We start from the raw sequence: 25,096 nt of genomic DNA, 5'->3' as shown, positions 1-25,096 counted from the left end.
AAAACAACAACAACAAAAAAAAAACAGGACAACAGTCATACATTACAAGATGTTCTGGAAAAGTGTGGTTTAGATGTGATTTGAATGTTGATAGGCCTGTACAGTCACGGATGTGTTCATCCGACTGAGGTGAACATCTTCATTTTAAGCTGATCTCACAAGCTAAAGTCAGCTAAATTAGGCGATAGGTATCTGTCAAGCTCTTAGACATCTACCAATCCCAGTAGTTTTTCTTTTAATTCCCAGAAGATTCATGGTGATATGACATGTTTCTTCTATAGGCAAGAGAATTGTTAACAACAATAATTTTACAAAATGTCACCCAATAAAAGCTTTAAACCCTCTCGAATCCCAGACTCCTAAACACTTAAGACATTTACCCGTCTGCATTTGTAGCAGATAACATCTAAATTGTGGCATTCTTTTGGGGGGGATCTAACGTTTTTTTCTTTTGTTACAAAGTGTAAGTACAGACAAGAACTTGCTGCTTTAGTTCAAAGTTTTATTAGACAAAAATAGGATTCGGCTTTCTAACACTCAAAGCAAAACCCCAAGCAGTTTTGTAGTTGACAAAAATCTTTGTATTGCTCCATCTCGCTGTGACTGTCACTGTCTGCACATCTTCGGTTCATAGTTTACAGTTTATGGCTGTTATCGCCTCCACATGCCCTGTCAGCTTTAAAAGTTACACAAAAAAAGTTACTCATTAAAAATAACAACCCTGATCAAAGTTCCTCCTCGGCTGCTTTCTTGACTGACATGTTTACAAAGTCAGAGAATCATGCTTCTGTTCAACATGGGACCTGAGGGCAGATTGAAGAAAATTGCTGTTCTGATCGGTGTTTTTGCCATTTTAAAGGTAATGAATCTCACTTTTCTATACAAAGTTGAAAGTAAAGTTTTGGCTGAGCATTTTGGATTGAGAAGACCTTCTCGTTGTGTGCTAGGTGCAGGCTGCTCCGACAATAACCGGTTGGTGTCTAATCGTCCACATTAATCATGCAATTTGTTGGATACTTTTTTGGGGGTGTAACACTGGCTTTATCATGTAGATGATGAAGCAGACGCCGGTGAACTTGGAGATGACATTCTTGAAATTAACAGAGGTATTCTGTGTTGATTTTCTCTGCACTGATGTGGTCTAAATAACTTCCACTACCTAACACACAACTTTCATTTTATTGCCGACATTTCAGGGTTGACACATCTGTTTGAGGGAGACATTGCTGTCAATGTAAGTGAGCGGAGAGGATGTGTAGAAAGCATTTGTCCATAAGTCAGATATTGATTTTTCTTGCACGGTGTTCTGTAGCCAAAAAGAAACGCCATCCTTGATCAAACAAGAAGATGGAAGTTTCCCATACCTTACATCCTAACTGATTCCTTAGGTACACATTTGCACACGTTGAACAAATTGTCATAATTTGATGAAACACAAAAGGAAACAAATTCCTTTTTCCTTTTTGATTTAGATCTGAACGCTAAGGGTGTAATTCTTCAAGCGTTTGAGGAATACCGCTTGAGATCCTGCGTGGATTTTAAACCCTATGAGGGAGAATCCACCTACATCTCCTTCGTCAAGCTCTCTGGGTGAGGGACTAGCTTTGTAGCTGGCTAGGTTGTTGCTTAACTTTTATGGGCCAGTCATTAAGTAATACATAGATACGAAGATGCTCATTTGCCCAATAGTTAAATAAAACTCAAGAGAAACAGAAACGTACTTACTGCTTCCTCTGTAAACCCTGCAGTTGCTGGTCTTATGTTGGAGACGACGGGACAGGCCAGAACGTGTCCATTGGAGCCCGGTGTGACACCAAGGCTATAGTGCAACACGAGCTTCTCCACGCGCTGGGCTTCTACCATGAGCAGTCCCGTTCAGACCGAGATGACTACGTCAAAATCTGGTGGGACGAGATTGAAGAAGGTGGGTGTCTGTTGTTTTAATTTCACATTCAGTCAAGCGTAGAGTGGCCATTTGAAAACCAGTTGGTGAATTTCAGTACAGCTGACTGGGAGAACTATTGCAGTAAAGCTACTTTTGTGGCAGCGTGTTACTGTAAAAATATTTGAAGTGTGGATACAAGCATAAAAATTTGTTTGCTTACGTTGCATATTTTTCACATTTTCCTTTAGCCTTGTGAATTTCAGGATGACTGTCAGTTTTCAAGATGACTGCCGTTTTCGATCCTTTTAAAACGATTATCGCCATAAAGTGATACCGGCTGTCATGACTTGGATGAGCTTTATGTTAGGTCAGATGTTTTCGACTTTGGCAATTCTTTTAATATAACTTTAAAATAATATGTAGCAAAATGGGCATCTATCAAAGTTTGTGCTTATTCCGTCGTAAGGGAAAATTTATATGAATATGACTCTATGCTGTTTGTATAAAAAGTTTGATAGCTCTAAATAAAACATAAATCAGAAGTATTCTGGCTTGACAACTAGATACATGAGTAAGCTGTGAAAACAGTGTTTAGCTAACATGTTGGACATGTTGAGAAGAAAAGAATGAATTATATATTTTAAAAGAAACCCCTACTTGAGCGACAACTGAAGTGATTCAGTCCTCCAATTGGTGTTTACAGTCGAAAAAACCCCAGCTTTTATTTTGATATTTCACTTCCGCTTATCAGCAAGCTAATTGGCTTGCTGATAACTAAATATTTAGTTATGAGCTAAATATTTAGTTTGTAAATTAAATACAATTAAATGTGGAAAATAAATATCTATTTTGGTACACAAATATTTAGTTTTGACCATACTGTTCCCAGTTATTTATTCCAGCTCTGTACTTTATAACTGTTGAAAAATGCTGAAGTAAAACTTTGGTTCTAGTCATGCTTCTTAGTCCATCATATTTGTAGTTGAATGAAAAAGCTGAATGTTTCCAAACCACAAACTTGAATTTCTTGGTTGATTTTAAAGCTCTAGTTTATCTGTGCTGCCATATATCACTTCAGATACTACTTTCTAAGAAGTTAAAGATTGACTGTTGATTTCAACACACTTTTCCATACTATTGGTGCATCTATATACTATATTTCAGAGTAGCAAAACTAAAATGAAAATATATTTTTGTGTGCGTGTAATTGTCACAAATTAGGCACTTATTTTGTGCCATAATTTAATAGCTTTCAAAAATGTATTAAATATTACTTCCACATATACAAATGGTGTATTTTCTACAGTTATCTAATGATTATACTTTCATGTTGGTGATAATGTAGCTTTGTCCTTATAGGGAAGGGACACAATTTCAACAAATATGAAGATGACTTCATCACAGATTTGAACACACCGTATGATTATGAGTCCATCATGCACTACAGACCGTTTTCCTTTAATAAGAATGAAAGCATCCCCACAATTACAACCACTATACCGTACTTTAATGATGTCATTGGTCAACGGCTGGACTTCAGCGAAGTAGACATCACCAGGCTCAACCGCATGTATGACTGTGGTGGGTATTTCTACTTTATTACTTTATCATACATTACAGATTTGCCTTTGTTGTTGTTGGTTTTTTTTTTTTTTTGGATGAGTAATATCTTAAAGGATCTAAGTCTTTTAAAAGAAAGCACCAGTTCTCCAAGGTTACGGTTAACTGTGGTGACCTTTGGTTTTTATATGGATGTTGAGAATTTTCACCTTTATTAAGATTTTGTTTGATATCAAACATGTTTCAGCTGAGACACATACTCTGTTGGATCAGTGCTCTTTTGAGCTCATAAACATCTGTGGAATGATCCAGAATGAGGACGACAACACAGACTGGGTCCAGACGCTGAGCAGCCCAAGCGACGGGGATCATACTCTGGAGGGACGTTGTAGAGGTACTGCCGAGGTTTCATAGTCATAAAGAAAATCTTAAACCAAAAAAAAAAAAAAAAAACCACTGAAGTGATATAACAACATTTGTCATTTACTGAAGCGTGATCTCTTTCAGATTCTGGCTACTTTATGAAGTTCGACTCTTCTTCCGGTGCAGTGGGCAGCACCGCCCTGTTGGAGTCACGCATCCTCTATCCAAAGAGAAGTGAACAGTGTCTCCAGTTCTTCTACAAGATGACTGGAGCAGCCGGAGACAATCTGGTGATCTGGATCAGAAGTGATGATGGGACGGGAGCCGTGAACACCATCAGGAAGATCCACACTATCACAGGTGTGTTCGCTTAAAAATGAACTTGCGTTAAATTAGGAAGGTCTAGTGTTTGGGATTAATATATGACTGATAAAAGTAACCAAAGGATTAATAACTACTTGTTTATGTTTGTTTCTTAGGCGACGGCGATGATGCCTGGAAAATCGCTCACGTGAATCTTAAAATGTCCAAAAAGTTCCGTTACATCTTCCAAGGAATCAGAGGATCGGCCGGCTCCTCTGGCGCCATCTTAATCGATGACATCACTCTCACTGAGACCGTCTGTCCCAGTCTTGTCTGGCAAATCCGCAATTTCACTGGTGTTCTCGCCACAACTCCCGTCGGCACGTCTATAAGGAGCAAATGCGTTTATAACGCAGAGGGCTATTCGTTCGGGGTCAGTGTCTACCCGAATGGAAGAGAGAGCGAATACCCGGATTACATCGGCGCTACGTTGCATCTCTGCAGTGGGGAAAATGATGGAGTGATGCAGTGGCCTGCAGAAAACAGGCAGGCCACCATTGTAGCGTTGGATCAGGACCCAGATGTCACACTGAGGATGTCTTCCACAAGAAGCTTCACCTCAGGTAGGCAGAAATTTGCAATGTTCAATGTACTGCTGGTTCATGACTCTCCAAACAAGTCAAAAATGCCTGTTTATCTGATGAGCTGTGCTTTCACAACTCTCAAAACCATATCCCTTAAATTTTAGCTGTTGGTTATTGCACTAATTGACCTTTCACTTTTGTCTTGTTCCTTCAAAGAATTTGTTGTCCAACATTAATAAAGCATGAAGATTTTCTGAGAAGTCAAACCTGGATTTCCTTTTCCTTACCAATTTTTCACTTAGACAATAACACCCGCTGGGACAAGCCGACCGCCACGTCTGGTGCAGTCTGGGACGAGAGCTGCCGGTGCTACCGGGGTCAGGATTACGGCTGGAGCACGTTCATATCCCACAACCAACTACAGCGGACGAGCTTCCTCAAGAATGATGACCTCATCATAACCGCTGACTTCAATGGTTAGGATGGAAAATGCACATTTCTTCTGAGGTGTATATTTCTGACACGTCTAAGATGTTTATCAGAATGTCATTCCATCAGATTTGACCCACCTGATCAAGACTGAAGTACCAGTGGAGCGCTCCGTACAAGGCAGAGACCTCCCAGACAAGAAGGAAGGTCATGAGGTGGAAATGAAACAGGAAGCGCCAAAGCACAGGAAGCCGCGCGCCGCTGACCCCTGCCACCCTAACTTCTGCCTGAACGGAGGCGTGTGTGTGGAGGCTGGAGGCAAAGCCTTGTGCAGGTTTGTGCTTTCATGTTGGATAGGTACGATATCCATGTTCATGCAGCCATATTTTGTTCCCACTCAGTTACCCACAGAAGAGGATTAGGGCCACCGAAAAGCATGAGAAGTAAAATCTGACTTTAATCAGAATCAGAATTGTTGAGGTTTTTTATGCATCATAGACTAAATCCAGTCTTAGTGCAAATCCTGTAACAAGGAAGAATTTGTTGTATGACTATTTTCATAGACGTTGCATGTTATTGTTTACTTCCGGAAATTTCTTGCCTCAATACAATACAATACAATGCAATACAATACAATACAATACAATACAATACAATTGTCTTCATGAGTATTAAAGTGTAAAAAGAGAATTCTTGATTGGATACCAATCCACTAACACAGGACCAGTGTGGACCTATATGACTTTTTCAAATTTGACATGAACAAATCTATGACATTATATTAAAACATTTTTATGGGTGCTGTGGTGGTGCAGGGGCAAAGCGCAACCCACATATGGATACCTTAGTCCTCCACATGGCCATCGCAGGTTCGTGTACCGCCCTAGTGACATTTGCTGCGTGTCTTCCCCCTCTCTGATTATCCACTCTCCTGGCTAACCACTTTCAAATAAAGGCCACTAGAGCCTACAAAACCTTTAAAAAATTTGTATGTCACTTGAATATGCTTAGAAATTCTCATTTGATTTAGATGAATTAGAGCAGAATTGGCTCTAAATAAAACAGGACAGTGGCTTTTGAGAACTGAATGTCTAAAGAAGCTTGATCTATTTCCACATGATCATTTTGTAGCAGGAGCCTAGGCTGACTTTAAACAAATGCAGGGTATTTTTGTGTCTCTGTTGCCACAACTACTTGTCTGTTATTCTTACCAACCAGGTATGCAAAACTGATACAATGTCCACAGTGTAGTCTTATTTATGCTGCGTTCCATTCACACTAGTCCTGTTTAGTCCGGTTTAATTAAACTCTGGTTCATTTGTTTACAAAGTGATTCATTTGGGGAGGTTTGAATTGAACTCTGATGTGGACCAAAAAAAGTGAACTCTGGTCTACCTCAGTCTTTGGTCAACCCCCTTAGTATTTACCCAGAAAGCAAGGCATTCTGGGTAAATACAACCAAGACAAACCCTTGAGTCTAGCGGGAGAAATGGCTGGTGATGTTTTGCCAATGACAAAAGACAACCGCTAAAATCTGATGCCACCGTTTTTGTTTAGAAAGTTGCGTTTGTGTCTTCTTCAGGGATTTTTGAGTCATTTAAGTAGTTATTGGTACAGCGCCACCAGAGGCGAGAGGGTGAGCAAGTTTTTCAAAGGATCTGGTTCATTCGACAGCAGCGGTCGAACCACACCCGTTGAGAATATAACAAATGACCAGACTATCAGGTGTGAAAACACCCTTAATGACAGCAGCTCAAGGTGGAAAACGAGAAGAGGAGAAAGCATTAACATATGAACAGAAACGTCTTGTCTCTCTTTCCAGGTGTGCAACAACCCAGACCACCTTCTACTCTGGCCCGAGGTGTGAGGAAGTGAAAATAGACAGAGGCATCCTGGGAGCTCTCATCGGTGGTGCTGCAGGAACTGTGGTTCTAACGTTGGCCATCTTCGCTGTCATCAGGAGATCTCACACCAACCCGTTTTAAAATGTACGGGTTCTCGTTTAGCACAACAAAAGATTGGACCAGTGATGGAATATGGAAATGTTTTACATTAAAAAATGAACTCTTCCATTCTTAGTAGAGACGGAAAACACTGAGAACAATGATACAAATAGATTATTTAGCAGAAGTAGTTTCAACACACTCATTTGGTGTGCAATAATTTCTGTTGCATTATAGGCTTTAATCAACTAAATTAATTTATTAATATTGTTTTAGTAGCACATGTTGCCATGGTAATACATTTAGGGAATAAAAATGTACAATGGCGCTTGAGTTTCTAAACGTCTTTATTTCACTATAACTTCTAATACATACAGAAATATACAAGTATTGTTTACAGCTTGTAGTTCATCAAACTATCTTAACTTCTTTTTTAAATAAACCGATCACAATCAGACTTGATAAAATTGTACTTTGTTCTATATACATTGGTTTGGAACAGAATGCAAAAATTTGCATGAAGGTTGCTATTTGTACTGAGAAGCATGCAGTTTACAGTTAAACAGTCACTTTTCACTATTTGCGTTATTTAATTAAAATTATAATAAATAAAAGCTCCACACTGACCCTAAACCTAAAGAAAATATTGGTTATTTAAATGGGTTGCTTGTCTCATTGGTCAGTGACACATATGGAATGTACTTCTACAGTATATATGCATCATTTTGTAAATATCACCAACTCACTGCTAATCATCATTAGTCTACTTGATTGGGTTTCGTTTATGTTCTTAGAGAAACCAGTTACACATTTGGAAGAGTCTACAGATCAAAATCTACCACATTGCAAACTTCAAGAAGTGTTCTCTCCTGGATCACAGGGGGCGCTGCGGTCACCAGAGCTGCTTTCTGTTTCCACTGTCTGAGGCACACAAATGGCAACATTTAAGATCAGAGAATAAACTTTAGAAGTTCAAAATGTTAGTGTGTTGCCAACTGACTCCTTTAATTAGATGGTAATCTGTAAAGCTAAGTTGATTTTTTTGGTAACTCTTAAAGATGAAAAACACTAGCATGTGGAACTGATTGTGTTATTGTTTCAAGATCAGACTGGATAGCTAGCAAAAGATGAAGTTATTAGCTTATTTATAACCAAATACAGAAGAGATGGTACCAGGGTAACCTAAGGAAAAGTTGTGGACCACCGTGTCTTTAAACTTGATTTGGCGTCCAGTTGCTAGACATTCCAGCGCTGTCCCTCCTTCTGCCAGTTGGTCCAACCAGCAGTGCTGTAGTTTGCATTGCTCTGGTGTTTACTGTGCCACATTATTTTCTTAACCAAAGATTACCCCCATGAGCCACATAATATAGTCTTATAATATGGTACATGCTGAGCAGGCTGACCAATGCAAATCAAGTTCTCTAGAAAAACTGTATGTGATGTTATAAAAAAATATGGAAGCCTGTCATCTGGAGTGTCTGTGCAAGGTTTCAAAATGCTGAATGCCAGAGTTTTATTCAATCTAATTTTTATTAATTGTCATGGTTAAACCAGTCCTGCTTTTACAATGTTTTTCATGTACACTGAAACATAATTTGGTGGGAAGTATTGATGTTTTGAAGGCTAAATGCCAGTTTTAAATTCAACATGAAGCTTTGAAGTTACATTTTCAAAATAGTGTTAGCTAAAATTAATGAGCCAAGGATGTGTAAAAATTTTAAAACTGGTGTAGATGGTGAAGGAGGACATTTATGAAGCTAAACAAGAAAATTAAACAATTTTAGTTACAGTAATAAAATATTATTTCTTGTCATTCTGATATTTCCACAGTCTTAGCTTGACAAGTAGTTCAGCTCTTATCTGCTCTGGTAGCCTGCAGTAGGCTGTTTACTTTACCAACAAACATGCTAACTCTCAATGCTAGCATTGTTCTCAATGAGTTTCCTTAAAAACAAAAGCTGTTTGTGGTATTCACTACAGGAAAAACTTCCAGACAGCTGACATTATAGTTTTTTACTAGATGGAATCATTTAGGAATATTTTGGTTTCAATGATCAAACAGCTAAATGACACCTTCAGGTAGAGGGAGTGTTTTAAGTTACCAAAAACAACTGTTGAATGTCAGGCCATAGTAGCAAGTCCGAAAACAAAATCAGAGGAGAAAAGGTGATAATATAAAAATAATAAAGAAACATTATAATAATTTAAATGTAATAAAATGTGACTATATGAGATCATTTACTAGCAAGAAGTCAATTTAAGTAATTTTGGTTTGATCACGAGTCAAGATAGAAATGTACAGCTGATTTAACATGATATTTAAGCATTTAAATATGTATTGGTCTTTATATTTCATTAACATATTGGAGAACAACAAGACAAATTCATATATAATGTGTACAACAGGTTTGAAAGTATGTAGTATGTATGATTGGGGTTAATATTTAGCGGGTAAATTGACCTGAAGTACCTAAACATACTGTTCTTGTAAAACCTGTTTATTAGGAATCTTAGTCCATCAACAGGTGTTGGGGCCATGATGTTGGAGATCACTTCATATAGTTCCACATCATAGCACTTCCCCCAAAAACTGTACAGCAAACATGATGGTTGTGTTACCATTTAAAGATTCACAACTTTGGAACAGGGTTAAACTGAATCACCATATAGATCAGCATATGAAGCTGGCTGATTTATCAACACCCTGAACACTTTTATAACTTATACCATTCTCCTAAGCTTTACATTCAGGAACATTAGTTTTTAATCTCAAATTGAAAGTCAATAATAGACCATGTATAGGAGATCTTACCTTTATCATTTGTCTTTTGTGTGGAGTGTAGTTGAACTATTAGTCAGTTTCTTGGTACTATCAGTGTCTTTTCCAGTTTTTGCCTAAGGAAAGACCCCAAAAACAAAGTGATTTCTTCTGGGTGTTTCCATCATATCATAGCTTCCAGCTGATCGACTACTTACCATTATGATTCTAATCACTTCCTGCCTCACCTGGGGATAACACAGACAGAATGATAGTAAAAAAAAGTCTTTCCATACAGGGGACTGTACTTCAGTACTTCAGAGTCGCTGGTTTTATTTTTTGGTTCCATTTCACCTTTATGTTTTCAATAAATTAAGAAGTACAAAGCAAAGTGTCTAAAAGACAAACCTACCTTTTGCTCTCCCACACAACCTGTTAGCAGAATGAAAAGACCCTGAAAGAGAAAAGCAAAAGCATATTTTACAAGATTTCTATAAGGAGCTACCACCTTTAAAACTAATCCTGTATTTTTGCTTTCTTCTTTATCACTTAGCCCACTATGTACATGAAGTGCTTCCTATCTTCTGGTAATGCAGACATTTTACATTACTAATGTAAAATGTTGAAAGGGTGTTGAGTAGACCGTGCTTTTTTCCCCTCCTTTTCCATGGTTTCGGGTTCCCTGTCATCTGACCGAGAAATCTGCTTCACTCTTCCTGAGTGTCAGGGTGTTAAAAATGGTTTGTAATCACAAAATTAGCTGTCCCTTACATTTTGTCCATGCCGTTTAGACATAATTAATGATTGATATGATCTTGTGATCTGACAGATACAGCAGCTGAGTTTCAGAATCATCTCAACTAAACATGAAATTGCAAAACAGTTTTTCAACCTTTTCACCTTTAGTGGTGTTTGTATCCTGTACAATTCAAATTAAATTTAAACAAATCAATCAAATAGGGGGTTGACAATCTGGCTGCTTCCATGGAGATGTCTTCAGGTTAAAGCTTAGTTGAAAGACCTTTTTGCTAAATTTTGACCATGACTTTTGGGGGCTTGTTAGGCTATAGGCATTCTGTATATTGTAATATTAGTCTCCTCATCTACCTTATTAAAGACATAAGGTAGATGATTCCGATAGTGAGGACATTTCTGATTCACTGTCCTCTTTAGATGATATTATATTCTATTTGGATGTATCCAATTGATTTTGGTGACAATTTAAGAAAACTGAATCAAAGTGTTTGAGCAAAGCACAGCACTGGCTTAAGGGTGTCCAACATTTTGCTTCATTTTAATTGTGTCGGAATAAGTTTGAAAGTCATTCTGGAAAAAAATGAAATTTTAACAGGGATATTCACACTTTTACGAGCAGGTGTGCATGTACCTTATATTCAATGCAAAAGCTGTTTCCGAAATGTTATTTTGGGCTCTTTGTGAATATAGTGGCTCACTGTTTGCTGATTTGCTTATTTACCATCAGATTACAGGAGAAGATATGTACAGTTCTGACTTCATCAGTATGAATGTCATGTTTACTTGGCTCTTTAGCTATTCATTGAAAAAAATCTTTATTTGGGATGAGTCAATGATACAACATACATCTTCAATGGCTTTTGAAAACTAACTGTTAAGGTTCTAATTTAATATGGAGTTTTTCTAATCTATACAATGTTTTCCTTAAAAATATTTGACTTGTCTGTGTGGACAGCTGCAAATTTCAGCCTCCCACACCTTCATGTTGGGTTTATAGGCCTGTCTTTCAGTCCGTGGTTATGTCACTTTACTGATGTTCCTGCATCTTCCTGTTAAGATCAGCCTGGTCTGTTCAACTGTTGTTCTTAACTACCCCAGACAGTTTTACTTTATGTAACATGGCTGAACCTTGGAAACAGATTTGTGTTCAGAATATGACCCAAAGCACAGCTAACCTGGTCTTACAATGGAAAGAGAAGGCACACACATAACATTTGTCAAATGGATCCTGTAAATATTTGTCAATATGACTATGTATACTACTGACTGCAAGTTTATGTTTGAATTGGGCAATTTTTGCCTAAGGACAAAAATTTGCCAAACTGTTATTATGTTTGGTTTAATAACAACTCCAACTGAAGCCCATTTCACATCATGGTTCTACAAAAAATACGCGAGCAACTAAAGGCCTTAAGTGTCAGGACAATACTCTGAGATCACTGGCGCTTCTAAATATTTAATTATCATTAACAGCCCCACGCTCGGATCGGCACTTCTGTCTTCGCAGTGGAAGATGGTTGTTTACAGCTCAGGCAATTCACAGCATTGAACTGTCACATTACATGCGTCATGACCAAACCATAGTGGTTGGGTAAAATAAAACTTCAACAGCAAGCAATCATTCCTCAACATCCCAGGGTCCAGACATTCTGTACAAAGCAAAGCGAAGAAAGAGGAGCTGTTTTTTTTTTTTTTTTTTTTTTTTAAGCTAGCAACTCCCTGTTGTTCTATCAACTGAGAGGAAAGCATTCAGGGCTATAGGCACAAGCAAAATTGTTGTGGACCATCTCTGTCGTGTTATTTGCATCAGATCCTGGTTTTGTGCTCACCTATTAGCCAAGGGGTGTATTGTTTATGTGTTCTTTTCAACCCCTCCCTCGCCCACTATTTCTTGATTTCTTTCAGTTGATCGTAAGGTGTACAAAGCACGTGAAGATCACGGATCGACAATGATGTGAAAGAGGCTTGAGAGTTGCATATTAAATTACCTGGAAAGAATTGAGGATGACGAAGGCGTACTCTGCAACCTCATACAAGGGGTTGTTTCCGTCCAGCATGAGTAAAGCAAAGCCGATGATCCATGTTACTCCAAAGACGGGAGCTAGAAAGACAATCACTTTGAGAATGCTCTTGGCTGTGTCCTTGTCATCTGATTTGCTGCTGTCTGGTACAGAGGTCTTCACCAAGGTGACAATGACAACCACCATGGAGAAGAGATTTGACAAAATAATGGTACCCACAGGAAGAAGAAATGCGTGAATGGAGCCCTCTAACAGCCGGACATACGTTAACCAACAGGATTCTCTATCATAGTAATCCTGCTCTTTGTATTTGTAATACACATAGCTGGTTCCCACTAGTGCAATTGGTACAACATAGCCTACAATGCTGGAGAGGTACATGAAGACTCTTTTCCTGACTGGGCTGAAAACAAAGATGAGTTGGTGGACGAGCATCACACTCAGACAAAGCATCCAGCAGAACATCGTCAGGTAAAACAGGTGCTTGCAGACGGTGAAGGTGAAGCACCAGGTGTCGGAGAGCTTTGTGGGTTCAGTCGAAGCCAAGAAGCTGCAGTCTGCGAGCAGGCGGAACACGGCAATGTTCACCACGGCTGTGTGACGGAAATGCGACAGGTTCGTCTTCGTCACCGCTGACCACACCAGGGATTCGACGAAAAGAAAGATCAGCAGGGAGAAAATAGACACACCCAGTCCAATGTTTGTAATCATGTCAAGGATCGAGGAATCCTTGACGTTGGCGCTTTTGGACATGAGGACAGAGAAAGAAGTGAGGTGGTTGCATTCACAGAGTGTTTGGTTGTCGTCGGTGACATTGGCAATACAGCCTTCACTGGACCAGTCTGTTTTATTTGTGTCCCAGAAGACACAGAGACGTTCTGTGGCGGTTGGTTGCTCGTCAGGGAAGAACATTTTAATCTTAATATCTGAATCACTGTTACCTACAAGGGTGGCTGACAGCAATATGCTGCTGCGATTTCTGCCTGGGAACTTGTCGTTTTTCATTTTTTCCATCAGATTCTTCACACCCAAGGTTTTCATGGTTCCATTGGTCTTGTTCAAATTGACATCAATGCCAAACACATTAATGCTGCAGTCATCACTTGAGCAGAATTTGAGCTCCAAGTTTGTACTGTTGAAACCCTCACTGGTGTTGATATTGATGTTCTTCACCAAAGTCTCCACACTGGAAAGGTAGTTTGCAGACATGCCGTAACGAATTGTGTCATTTACCGCACTCCAGCTTGAGTTGACCATATTGCTGGCTGCATCGACTAAATCCTGTAAGATATTAGGAAAACACACATGCATGTTATGTGGTAATCAGGTTAGTACATTATCAGTTTGAGAATAGCATAAGAATGGTAGCTGAAATTAACTCATATTTCTGATAGTATGAGTAAGTTGGAGTTAATCTAATATTTGATCTATGTGGCTAGCAAGACAATGTATCCCACAACTGCTAATGAACTCTTTAAAGTGAATATTTTCCAAATGACATTTAGTTGTAGATATTACCTACTTTATATCATCATTTTGAAGATCATATTATTTACTAAAAATTACATGCATTTTTTAGCAATCAGTGTGATGATTGTGCCTCGACATCTCAAAAATGGTGTAGACATAAAAACATTTGAAGAAAAAAATACTTAGAGTAGTGCATTAGTGTTGTTTTACACTGAAACTGAATATCAACAGTAAATGATCTTACAGGAAACACATCCTCATTCAGAACAATGTTGACTGAAGCATTGGCCATCACTCCTATAATGCCAATGGAAGCACCAATGTCAGCAACGTCATCACCAGAGCCATCTGAACTTAAACTAGAGCTGTTCTTGACTCCTTCAAATATGTTCATAGCCACTTCCTGTGTGGCTCCAAGTCCATTCAGAAAATTCTAGAAAAAACATCAACAGCAATGGACAAGCAAATATTAGTATGTAAATCCTGCAGAAATTATGATTTTCCTTTTGCGTCCTTAGTGGTGAAAAGATAAAGGAAGGTGCTACTGCTTAATATCTTCAAGCCTTGCAATTTGCAAACATGGTTGGTTGATATTTTGAAAGTCTAATAAAAAGCATATGCATTAAGTCATGTCTTCTCACTGGCTAGATAAGTGTGACATTCTGTGTGGGTAAATCCAAACTCACGTTAGCTGCGTCTGTAACTTTGCTCAGCTCCTCACTGATGCATTTGGAGAAAACATCTTGCCACATTCCCTCCTTATCACATATACGTGACTTGAACCCAACCCTGCCTGGTGGACAAGTCTGATTAATCAATGTCACATCAGCCGGAGTTTTTAGCCAAATCTCATTGTTGAGAGTCTCTTCTTTGCAGAATTTTGCAGTTTCTTGAGAAAAAAAAGGATTAATGTCAATCAATGTAAAGGCAAGTTAGAAGTATTGTGTCAACTGTGTCAAGTTGAATGGATTCAATACCACGAAACACAGGGATTTCCACAGTTGCAGTCTTTTTCTGATTTAGGCTGTTTATAAAAGTGATTTGCACACGTTGTGGGTCTTTATATTCACATTCCAGCTGACGGTTGTAAGTGAAACTTATTTGACTTTTACCTGCTACACAAAGATTGATGTTTCTGTCAGGAAGTTGATTTAAGTTTAAGAATAGTAAATGTACAAAAAACTGTAGAATTATCTTACCATTTGTCTCTTTGTCATTTGCACCATTGTAGCTCCAAAGGTATTTGTATTCCTCTTCAGGCTTTGGGATAGTTGCTATGATATTTACAGAATGATTGTTGCCAGAACAATCTACAATCATAGGGCTAAACTTCATGGTAATTACATCTGGCAGGGGAGCTACTTTTATGGGAATGCTGGCAGTGTGTCTGATTGTTCCAGTTGTAAATCCACACTCATATATACCTAGTGGGAAAACACAGATACATTTCAAGGTCTTACCTTTTCTCTTTCAAATGACTGCTCATACATAGCTTGAGAAATTTTGGTTTGAGCCACACTTACACATAAAATGGTACTTAATGCTTTTGTAATATAACTGGGAAAGTAAAAACAAACAAACAAACAAACAAAAAAAAAACAGTGCACCATGGGGATATTTTGAGGTCATACTGAATTGTATTCAGTAAAGTTTCAAAATATTTCATCAACCTTGGACATAGACTTTTCTGTTTCCACGTTTTTCTTTAGCTACATTAAGAGATGCTGTTTTCCCGTTTTGTCACCTTTCAAGGCCTGTATGTCTCTACAAATCAGGTGAACAGGCAGCAGAAGAGACTGAACTGAAATAATACTGCAGGCCCAGACTGCATCATACCGTGTGAACTACCTGTCTGGGATTCTGAAGCATTTCTTCATTATGACGTTTATTTTCCCTTTAGAAAACTTGATTACATAGTAATTACATACAATACACACTGAGTTTAGTCTCATCTTATATATCAAAGCTGGTTTCAGTTAAACATTAAGATAATCGAGGTAAGGTTGGTATACTTGCCTGTCCATACACCTGTTACTTTTGTTACAATAAGTTCCACACAGGATTTGTATACTTCATTAACACAGGCCGTGGTAATTTGGGTTTGAAGGCCTTTATTGATCGAAAAGCGCTCAGATGGTGTACTTAGGTTCCACCCAGCGCTTCCTGTGGCTTCCTCCATTACGCAGGCAAGATTAATGTTGGTCTCATACTCCACTGTATCGCTGGGTTTGACAGAGATGTTTACCATTTCTATATCATAGTAGAAGACAGAAAGATCAGTCAGATTAGCAGTCCAGGAGTAATTCCATTCTTTGGTTTACAACCTCCCAAAAAGTGCCTCTGCCATGCATGGAAGGGCAGCGTTTTGCCTGAGTAATCAAGAAACAACGTTATGATAAAAGTACCACTGCTAATGAACATTATAGAAAGCTTTAAGAAAATAATAACAGACACTCAGTTGAGATGTGAGGAACTGATCCGGTGCACTTTCAAAATAACTAAACATAATAGAAATCATTTTCACATTTTGGCCTAGTCCACACATAGCCAGATATCTTTGGAAACATTTTCACTCGCTTTGGCCTTTCGTCCACACAGAAACTCAGTTTGACATAATTAAAAACTGTTATTTATAAAAACTCAGACAAAAGTGGCGAATTGAAAAAACTCTATTTATGTTTGTGTGTGTACATATGAAAATGGAGATTTGCAGTCAAAGTCCACATACTTTGACAAGTCCAAATATGTGGATTTGTCGAAGCAAGTCTACATATTTGCTTTGACATGATTCCCAATTGACACTATCTTGTGTTTTGTTAACTTTATATTTTATACTCAATTTAAAAGCAGTTTAACCTTCAGATCTTTCTACACAAACAAACATCCTGGTGCCATGGTTAATTCCTAAAAGAAAGATGTGATTATTTTGAAGCAATCTGATTGGCTGACACAGGTTTTAGCTTTGTGCTACACTGCCCCCTATGGGTTTAGCATGTTCAAAATAATGCTAAGGGCTGGATTTATGCAGGTTCACGTGGATGAAAACATTTTCCTGTAACCGATGCGGGAAAATAATTCTAATTTATTTATTTATTTTTTTTATGAAGACATGTCTATGTGTGTACAAGGCCTGAAAGTGACATCACACAGATCATGAAATACGAAAACGAAACTGTGAGAGTTACTGACTTTTAGTGTCGACGTAAATTGGAGCCGATGATAGGTTGACAGTCAGACCATTGAGAATCTGTTGAAGCTTAGGAATGTCTAATCTGACATAGACATCCATCTGAAAGTCAGCAAAGGCCGGCTCTAACAATCTGCAGAGGATTTGGAAAACATAATGGATAAAATAAACATGTCTGTGAATGGAAACAGTTTGTTTTTTGGCAGAGAACCGGCAATTTCTGGCAAACTGACTATGTGCTTACAATGCACATATTCAGTATAATTATTTACTGCTTTACTTCCTTCCTTTAATCCCTTTCTTCCTTTCTTCCTTCCCTATGCTGTCTTTTTTGTCTTTTCTTATTCATATCTGTATTCCCTTCCTTAAACCATTCCTTTCCCTCCCTGCCATTATTCCTTCTTTCTGTTTTTCTTCCCATCCTTGGTTCCTTTCTCTTTGTCTGTTTGTGTTTTTTTTATAGTTGCAAAATTCTATATTTAAACGTGAGCACAGAGAAATTATCTACAATTAGTTTGTAATAAGCTTCTGAATTTTGGAGTTAATTATAGATGTGGAAAGACAGCTCTGCAAATCTGAGTCTGAAAGTGTGTTTACTACACACTTTCACTTTTCCACGTGAAAGTGTGTAGTAGACTCTGATCACAGTCATTCTTGGAAAAAAAAATCTCCTAATATCGGTTGTGTTGTATTTGTCAGCAAAACGACAGCATCGTCCAAACCTCGGCCCAGTGATATTCACGGATCCCACGCCATTCATCATCCTCAGCCCAGTTTCAAGCTTAAACAGAGAGAAAAGAGTAGTTCTAACACTTAGCTGAATGTAGAATTAACCTCTTCTGAGACTAGAGCGATGCATACCATCGTGGTTTGTGCGGAAGTCCAGGACCCTGCAGTCAGCTGTACAGATCCATTGATGACAACTTCCAACAAATGACAAAAATGAAGATGAATTTTGCCATGAAAAAAAAAGGTTTGATGCAACATCAAAGCATATCCAAAAGGTAGCATGGTTAAAATCTTCAAGACTTCCTTGTAGCTGGACAATTTTCAAAAACTGTCAGAAGGACTTCGACGAACGCTTACCGTTGAATTTCTCAACGCAGATGGATGTAGCCTGGGACACATTTTTCAGACATGTAGCTTCAGTACAGCAGCCATAATTGTAGCAGACCTCGTTGCTCCAAGCGTAGCCTTTAGAGCAGTTGCAGCTGTATTCTTCTCCAACAACCAGGCATTCTAGAGAGTGACACAGAATATAGATTTCTGTCACCAAAGGTACGAGAACATTAGCTTAGAGCACACTGTAAAATCATTTGAGAAAAAATGTGAGAGATCTGATGAAGTCCTGCATTGTTCACGCTTTTACAAAAGTACAATTCAATTAAAAAAAAGAACTTGAGATAGTACTTCCAGTCCAGAACAAATACTGGTAAAATTGAAATATTCAAAGACTCAAAAAGCAAAGAATACAATGAAAAAAAAAGCCGAAAGAGAGTTCCTTTAAATCAGGTGTGTCAAACTTATTTTCATTTTGGGCCAAATCAAAATCATGAATGTTCTTAAAGGGCTGGTTGTGCTGAATGTATTGATAAAACCTGTTCACAAACTGTTAAAAAAACAATGAATTCTTACAATTAAATAACATTGTTGAACATTTTTTCAGTCCCTCCAGGATTTTGTGATTCTTTTTTGTCATTTTTTGCAATAAAAATCAAAGTGTTTATGATACTAATTTAGAAATATTTGCACTTGTTTATGACGGTACAAGGGCTCACTGTGTAGATCGTGGACTATATAATCTGACATCATCTAATGCTGAGGCAGCTGTTTAGTACAGGTAAAAGTTTTTGACAATTTTTGAGAAAAATCTGCAATAAACTCCCAAACAGAGTGTGGATTTGTTGATTTTGTGTGAATTTCCACAATAATTCTCAAGAACCACGAGGGACAGATTGATATAATTTGTTGGCAAACAGATAAAAACTGCATTGATTTATTTGATAGCATAATATTTAAGTACACTTAGTGTTTAGTCTAGAATCTAGAGGGCCACATAAAAAGCTATGTTGGGCTGGATTTGGCCCACGTGCCTTGAGTTTGACGCATGTGCTTTAAATCAAAATGAAAACCCGCCTGTTTGGAATTGCCTTTGATTAATAAGAAGTCTTTGGATTGAAGCATTTTCAGTTTGCTGGAGCAAACTGAAAATTGTATTTTCTGTTTGTTGTGCTGTGTTTTTGTCATGTCAATCACTTTGAACTTCCTTGTTGCAGAAATGAGATACAAATAAATTTGACTCGACTTGTTGACGAGAATTGGAACGTTTTCTGCTTCTGCTTTAAATTCTCATAATCAGGATCACAAAAACAACCAGACTCACTCGGGTGCAACAGTGGTACAAACATGACTAAATGCAGCAGGAGTTCCTGAACAAACTGTGACCCACTTTAACACACCGCCCACTGAGAACTGCATGGCTATCTCCGCATCAAGACATTTCATCGTTTAATATTCGGTCCAACAGGTAAAATAAATGCAAAACTTCATAACAAGTTTCTGTTTGCATTTTAACAAAGATAAAATAACATAAAAAAAAAAAGTTTTTCACTCCAAACAAACACTACTTTCCTAAACTAGTAGTTCAACAAGCTCCCGCCTGCCCACTAACTTCATGCTGGAACAACTCTGAGGGGAAAACATTGTTCAGATAGGATACCTGCGACCAGTTCGCTGCTGGAGATTGTCACAACGTTACTACCCACACTGAGGGAAATGGTTGGCCTCCAACTCGCCAGGATGCTCTCAGACGTCAGCGTGATGTTGCTCTCTACCATCACCTCCGCAACGTAGATGTCTTGATAAAAGAGGAAGAAGATGAGTTGACAAGCACAGACAGGATACAGGTTCCCATCCTGATGTAATAGATTGGCAGTCTATTTGGAATGAACTCATAAATTATACAGTGAACAGAAAGAAAGAGATCTTGAGTCGTAGTGTTTGTGAAAAATGTGTTTTGTTTTTGCGCGTCTCCACTGTGCTGTCAACTCTCTCACCTTGCGAAAAAACCTACAAAGGCAAAAGATAAGAAAACGCCATAATTAGTATCTGTGTCAAATTGACTTGGGCTTACAATGTTTTCCTGAGCAAAATAGATCAGGCTGTACAAATATAAAGTTTGAGAAGGAAGGTTGTCTCTACCTGGCACATGCACAGGGCGCCGACCAGAAAAAGAAAATGTTTGGTCCACATTGCTCCTCTGATGGGAAAAGAAAGACAAAAGATTTAAAAAATGCTCAAAGATCATTTTCAACGAGGACTCTTCCTGTCCTGTCAAACACTACGGTTTGTTCAAGAACATACATACGTAACCGACAAAGTTGTTGGTGTTCACAAAGACAATAAAGACATTCTCCTGAAATATCACAGTAATGACAGTCACTAATAATTTTCAAAAATAACCTCAGCTTCAGTTTAACTTTTTTTTGAAGTTACTGTGACAAGTCTAGGTGCACTGGAATTATGTGTCTGGGGGTTTTCCAATTAAAAAAGAAAAACAGTGCAGATCTCATGTAGTATTTTCCCTTCCTAACTGCAGCCAGAGGAGCAGGTCAAATCACATTGAAATGAGCAAATATGAAATACATAACGATGAAAAGTTGATCTCTACAACCAAAGAAGTCGAAATGTGAAAATATTAATGAGAAATGTGAATTTAAAGAATATATCTATCTCCCTACTTCTGCTTAACCCACCTGGGTCATTCTGTAGATTTAGTAATTTTTCAAATTTATATTTCTAAAGGCTGCTTCCACTTTTTCATACGTCTTTAAAAAAATCTGTTATTCTACATTTTTTCCCCTTGCAATTCACTAAAGGTTTGAACATTCTATGTAGCAGTTTCATTTCTTGCTTGGTCTGTTTTTTTTTTTTGTTTGTTTTTTTGCAGTCTTTAGAATTTCAAAGAAATATGGTTATATTAATACAACCATTAATATGAGGGTGTTTCTTTTAGCCCTTCCTCTGATACAGTATCATCTCAAATTGTACTTTCTTTTAAGAAGGAAACTTATATGTGGGCTCCATTACAAAACAGTTCTTCCGAGTCAGTTTATAGAAGCTATCACAAATAAAAAGCACAACTAAAATCATTTGCATTTATTTTTAAGTTAATCCAAAATTTATTTAAAAATTAAATTAATTTAAATTGTAAGTCACAAAAAGCATATTGTTGTGACTTTGAGTTGCTGCATAAATCCTGATTAAAATACTCAACAAAAATATAGAAAAATGCAGAAGATTTTTCTGCTTTCAAAACAGTTTTGAAAAACATAAACATGCTGGTTTACGTTTAACTTCTTTCACCCCAGACATTTTTTTAAATAATTTATCAGCAGGTATCTGTTTTTTTTTTCTATTGAAATTTGCGCGGCAAGTATTTTCCTAAGCAAACATGTTTGCATTACTTTGCATCTGAGCTATGAATGTCAGTAAACTGGTGCATTTTTTTTCTTCGTCTGATACAGGAAACTGCTAAACTCTGCCCGCAGAAGCAGCTGTAAAAAACCAGCACAATAAAACGTCTGTAAACGCAGCACGTCCTTTAACCCACAACATTTTCCTGTTGGGTTGATGCCTGCAGCTCATTGTTTCTGAAATCTGTCCGATGGCACAAGTTGGAGTTTTTTTTGTGTGACATCACTTCTTCAGTTATTAAAAAAAGCTTAAAAACAAGTACAGTAAATTATTTCCTCCATAATATAAAGATATATTCATATAAATCTATGCTCTCAGAACATGATATGATATCTTGAAGCAGCTTTATCTCAGTTATTTAAAAAAAGGACATTAGCTGCTACAGGTCAAAGTGCATTGCACCAAATGAAATGTTCATTAAACAACTTGAACAAGTGATCAAGCATGAAAATGATTTTTAATATTGCTATGGATATGAAATTGAATGTTTACTCAGATTTCTTAAAAAAAATGTGAAAAATGCCATGAAGTCATTGAAATCAATCTAAAGCAACTCTTACCTTTTTTTGCTCCAAATGTCTCACAGAAAACCAAAGTATGAAATGTTCTGACTTTAGCTAACCAAGTAAGGATGTAGTCCCATATCTACCAGCAGCTGATCAGCGATCAGAATCCCAGTAAGTGTGCACAATCGTCTCTAACGCCGGCTTATGCTGAGCAGGGTGGTGCTTTTTTTGGGTGGAGGGTTGGATGCTCTTTTGACGCAGCTTTCTGTTTGCAGCTCATTTGCATCCATGGCTCGTCTCCCAGCCAGCCGGGCTGCTCAGGGCAGGACCCGTGTCTTCAGGTTTTCCATGGACATTTGTCTACCAAATCAAGCCGTCTCCTTCAGGAGCGGTCACTCGTCTTGGGGTTAGTCTGAGGTTTGTTCCTTAAGATGACCTCATGGTACCTTGTTATCAAAAGAAGAGAGAGAAAAAAACAAACACATTTTCATACATTTTTACATTTCCTGAAAAGGTTACCCATTTTCCCAAAACACAAATTTGAATGTTGTTTTTTAATGTTTATTTTTTAATCGGGGTTGTATATGACTCAACGTTGTGCAATCGTGAAGTTGGGGAAAAATTTGGGAATTATTTTGCAACATGAACAGAAACTGAACATAAGCTGTTCAGTTTATGTTCAGCAAATCTTTGTCTATATTCTGCTAACATCTAAAAAACACAATTTTGCAATAGTTCTGTTTTCATTAAATAAGAAATTAAATTGAAATCACGTGAATGAGTTTGTTCACATGATAAGTCATTAAAAATCATGGCAGTGATGGATGTAAATGACAAATATTCTTAATTCAGACTTGGTGCTCATCATTTGTCAGCCAACCAGAAATTGCTGTGTTTCCATTAAGTCATTTTGTGCAATTTTATGGTTAATGAAAACACAGCCAATGTTCTGTCATGTGTAAAAAAAAGTCCCATGTGTCTGTAACAAGGAAACAGCTGAATATGGACCAGATCATGATGGAAACCATCTGTGATGATTCATGTCTGAACTTTGACTGTTCCATTCTAACACATTAGCATGCTTTGATTAACCCTCCTGTAATGCTGTGGGTTAAATTGACTCTGAACAGAATAGATGTCTCCATTTCATTTATAAATGCCACTACTTAAAAAGAAAAACTTTAAACATCAGATATCAATGTTTAAAATTAATTTCACGTATAAGTATTGTTTTTTTTTCTGTGTAGATTTTTCCAGTGGACAATAATGAAATCAAAATGTATTTTTAAATGTAAAAAAATAAGTAAATTATACTCATTGGTCTGCTATCTGTAGGATATGAAGAACATCACTGCACTCATATTAATTTAAGTGGATAGAAATGGAGCAGATAATTGGACGCAAACTTGTTTTTGGCAACATGTTGGGATTTTGACACCACTGGATGGTTAAACACTCCAATATCAGTGTTCAATTTTCTCCACTCTGAACGTTTTGCACATAGGCCACAAAATTACATTTTGGTATTTTTATGATGTAACACCTTCTTTTACCAATATTTTATACAGGATGGGCCATAAATTTCCATACATAGGAGAATGTAAGATGTATATTTCCTTTATATTTCAGATACCCAAGAAGATGCGTTTGACAAAAGAGCAAAGAATTGAAATGACACTGATGGATCTGGAAGCAGTCGCATGGTTGCATGAAACTTTAACAGAAAACATGGAGCGAGCGTCACACACGACACTGTGGCAAAACTTATTTGCAAGTTTCAGAAAACTGTAAATGTTGCAGATCGACCACGAAGTGGTCCAAGACGTGCAACGATTACACAGAGTCCCACAAAAATAAAAATGGTTGTACAATATAAAATGTTTATTATTTTTGTGTATGGAAACTTATGCCCCACCCTGTATAATAACAATATTTCACCCAATTCTCAAAAAACAGGACAGCAAAATAATCACTAGTCATAATCATAGTGAAATCAGAGCGCATCAGGGCAGTACGCTCAGGACAGCGTTTAAATGAATCCATTTCCAATAGAAAGAAACATTATAAGAGCAAAGACACACACAGGGAATCTTGTGCAAATGATGTTTTTGCATTTTCTCATGATTTACCTCCTCATTTCAATGTTCTGACTTAAGGCACGCCACTGGGCCCAAAGAACAACACCGACCCGACACACTGCGGCTTTACATCTTGTGCTCATAATCAAGTCTAGTTGGAGGCAGAGTCGGCATTCAACTTTGAAAAAGTTGCTGTCGTTGACAAATTATTTCTCAGCTTCTGGTTTTTATAATTCTCTGCTCAACTTCAGGTTGGCAAACAAGCAGAACCTGTTGGGGATTTGCATGGTGGCACAGACGACGCCATATTCTTTGAGCTCTCTTACAAGAGGGCGTGCCTTAGCTTGAAGGAGGACGATAAATTCATCAGTAATTAGATAAAAGAAGCGTGATGTGATGACCTGCAGAGTAACCGCTGGTCAACAGGCTCAAGTGAAATAAAGCAAACACCAGTGGAATCGTTCAACGATACCATTTCTTGTTCAGCGGAGTTTGTGTTAAGGGCAGCATACGTTCACAATGCATAACCTGACCACTCACTGACTACCATTTACATAAAATGCCCAGTTTGACATACTGAAAATGAATTAGCTTAAAGGTAACAAAGCAATCCAGAAAAAACTCGGTTTTTGATTAAATGTTTTGGTGTGTTAAATAGATACCGAAGACATGACACCTAAAAAAAAAACAAAACAAAAAAAAAAACATTTTCCTGCAAATAACCATTTGCATGAGATTTGCTGCTCGTGGTTCCAGAAAAGACTCTTTGACTTTTTC

General features: G+C 37.7%; 2 protein-coding genes across 2 annotated transcripts; one reads left to right on the top strand and one right to left on the bottom strand.

Moving 5' to 3' along the window:
- Positions 1 to 7,522, top strand: mep1a.2 (meprin A, alpha (PABA peptide hydrolase), tandem duplicate 2). The gene is made up of 14 exons (XM_015028349.1): positions 1 to 859; positions 948 to 972; positions 1,053 to 1,106; positions 1,197 to 1,234; positions 1,313 to 1,388; positions 1,473 to 1,590; positions 1,749 to 1,924; positions 3,245 to 3,466; positions 3,693 to 3,839; positions 3,953 to 4,168; positions 4,288 to 4,734; positions 4,998 to 5,171; positions 5,254 to 5,458; positions 6,947 to 7,522. Exons 1-14 carry the CDS (start codon positions 782 to 784, stop codon positions 7,107 to 7,109), a joined length of 2,139 nt encoding a protein of 712 aa, XP_014883835.1. The 5' UTR covers positions 1 to 781; the 3' UTR covers positions 7,110 to 7,522.
- adgrf3b (adhesion G protein-coupled receptor F3b) lies at positions 7,397 to 22,481 on the bottom strand. Its single transcript, XM_015028347.1, has 18 exons — positions 22,296 to 22,481; positions 20,461 to 20,518; positions 20,316 to 20,328; positions 19,979 to 20,116; positions 18,346 to 18,498; positions 18,121 to 18,182; positions 17,982 to 18,040; positions 17,262 to 17,392; positions 16,089 to 16,322; positions 15,272 to 15,496; positions 15,050 to 15,187; positions 14,759 to 14,961; positions 14,317 to 14,505; positions 12,570 to 13,883; positions 10,238 to 10,279; positions 10,044 to 10,073; positions 9,880 to 9,962; positions 7,397 to 7,988 (listed from the first exon to the last, which is right to left on the bottom strand). The coding sequence occupies exons 2-17, from the start codon at positions 20,509 to 20,511 to the stop codon at positions 9,885 to 9,887; spliced, it is 3,060 nt and encodes a 1,019-aa protein (XP_014883833.1). The 5' UTR covers positions 20,512 to 20,518; positions 22,296 to 22,481; the 3' UTR covers positions 7,397 to 7,988; positions 9,880 to 9,884.
- Between the last annotated feature and the right edge of the window lie 2,615 nt (positions 22,482 to 25,096).

This window comes from Poecilia latipinna, unplaced genomic scaffold (assembly GCF_001443285.1).
Source record: "Poecilia latipinna isolate Pla-1442-1.1 unplaced genomic scaffold, P_latipinna-1.0 Scaffold122, whole genome shotgun sequence".
Lineage (NCBI taxonomy): Eukaryota > Metazoa > Chordata > Actinopteri > Cyprinodontiformes > Poeciliidae > Poecilia > Poecilia latipinna.
Note: the sequence above shows the minus strand (reverse complement) of the source record. Positions and strands in the feature narration are given on the sequence as shown.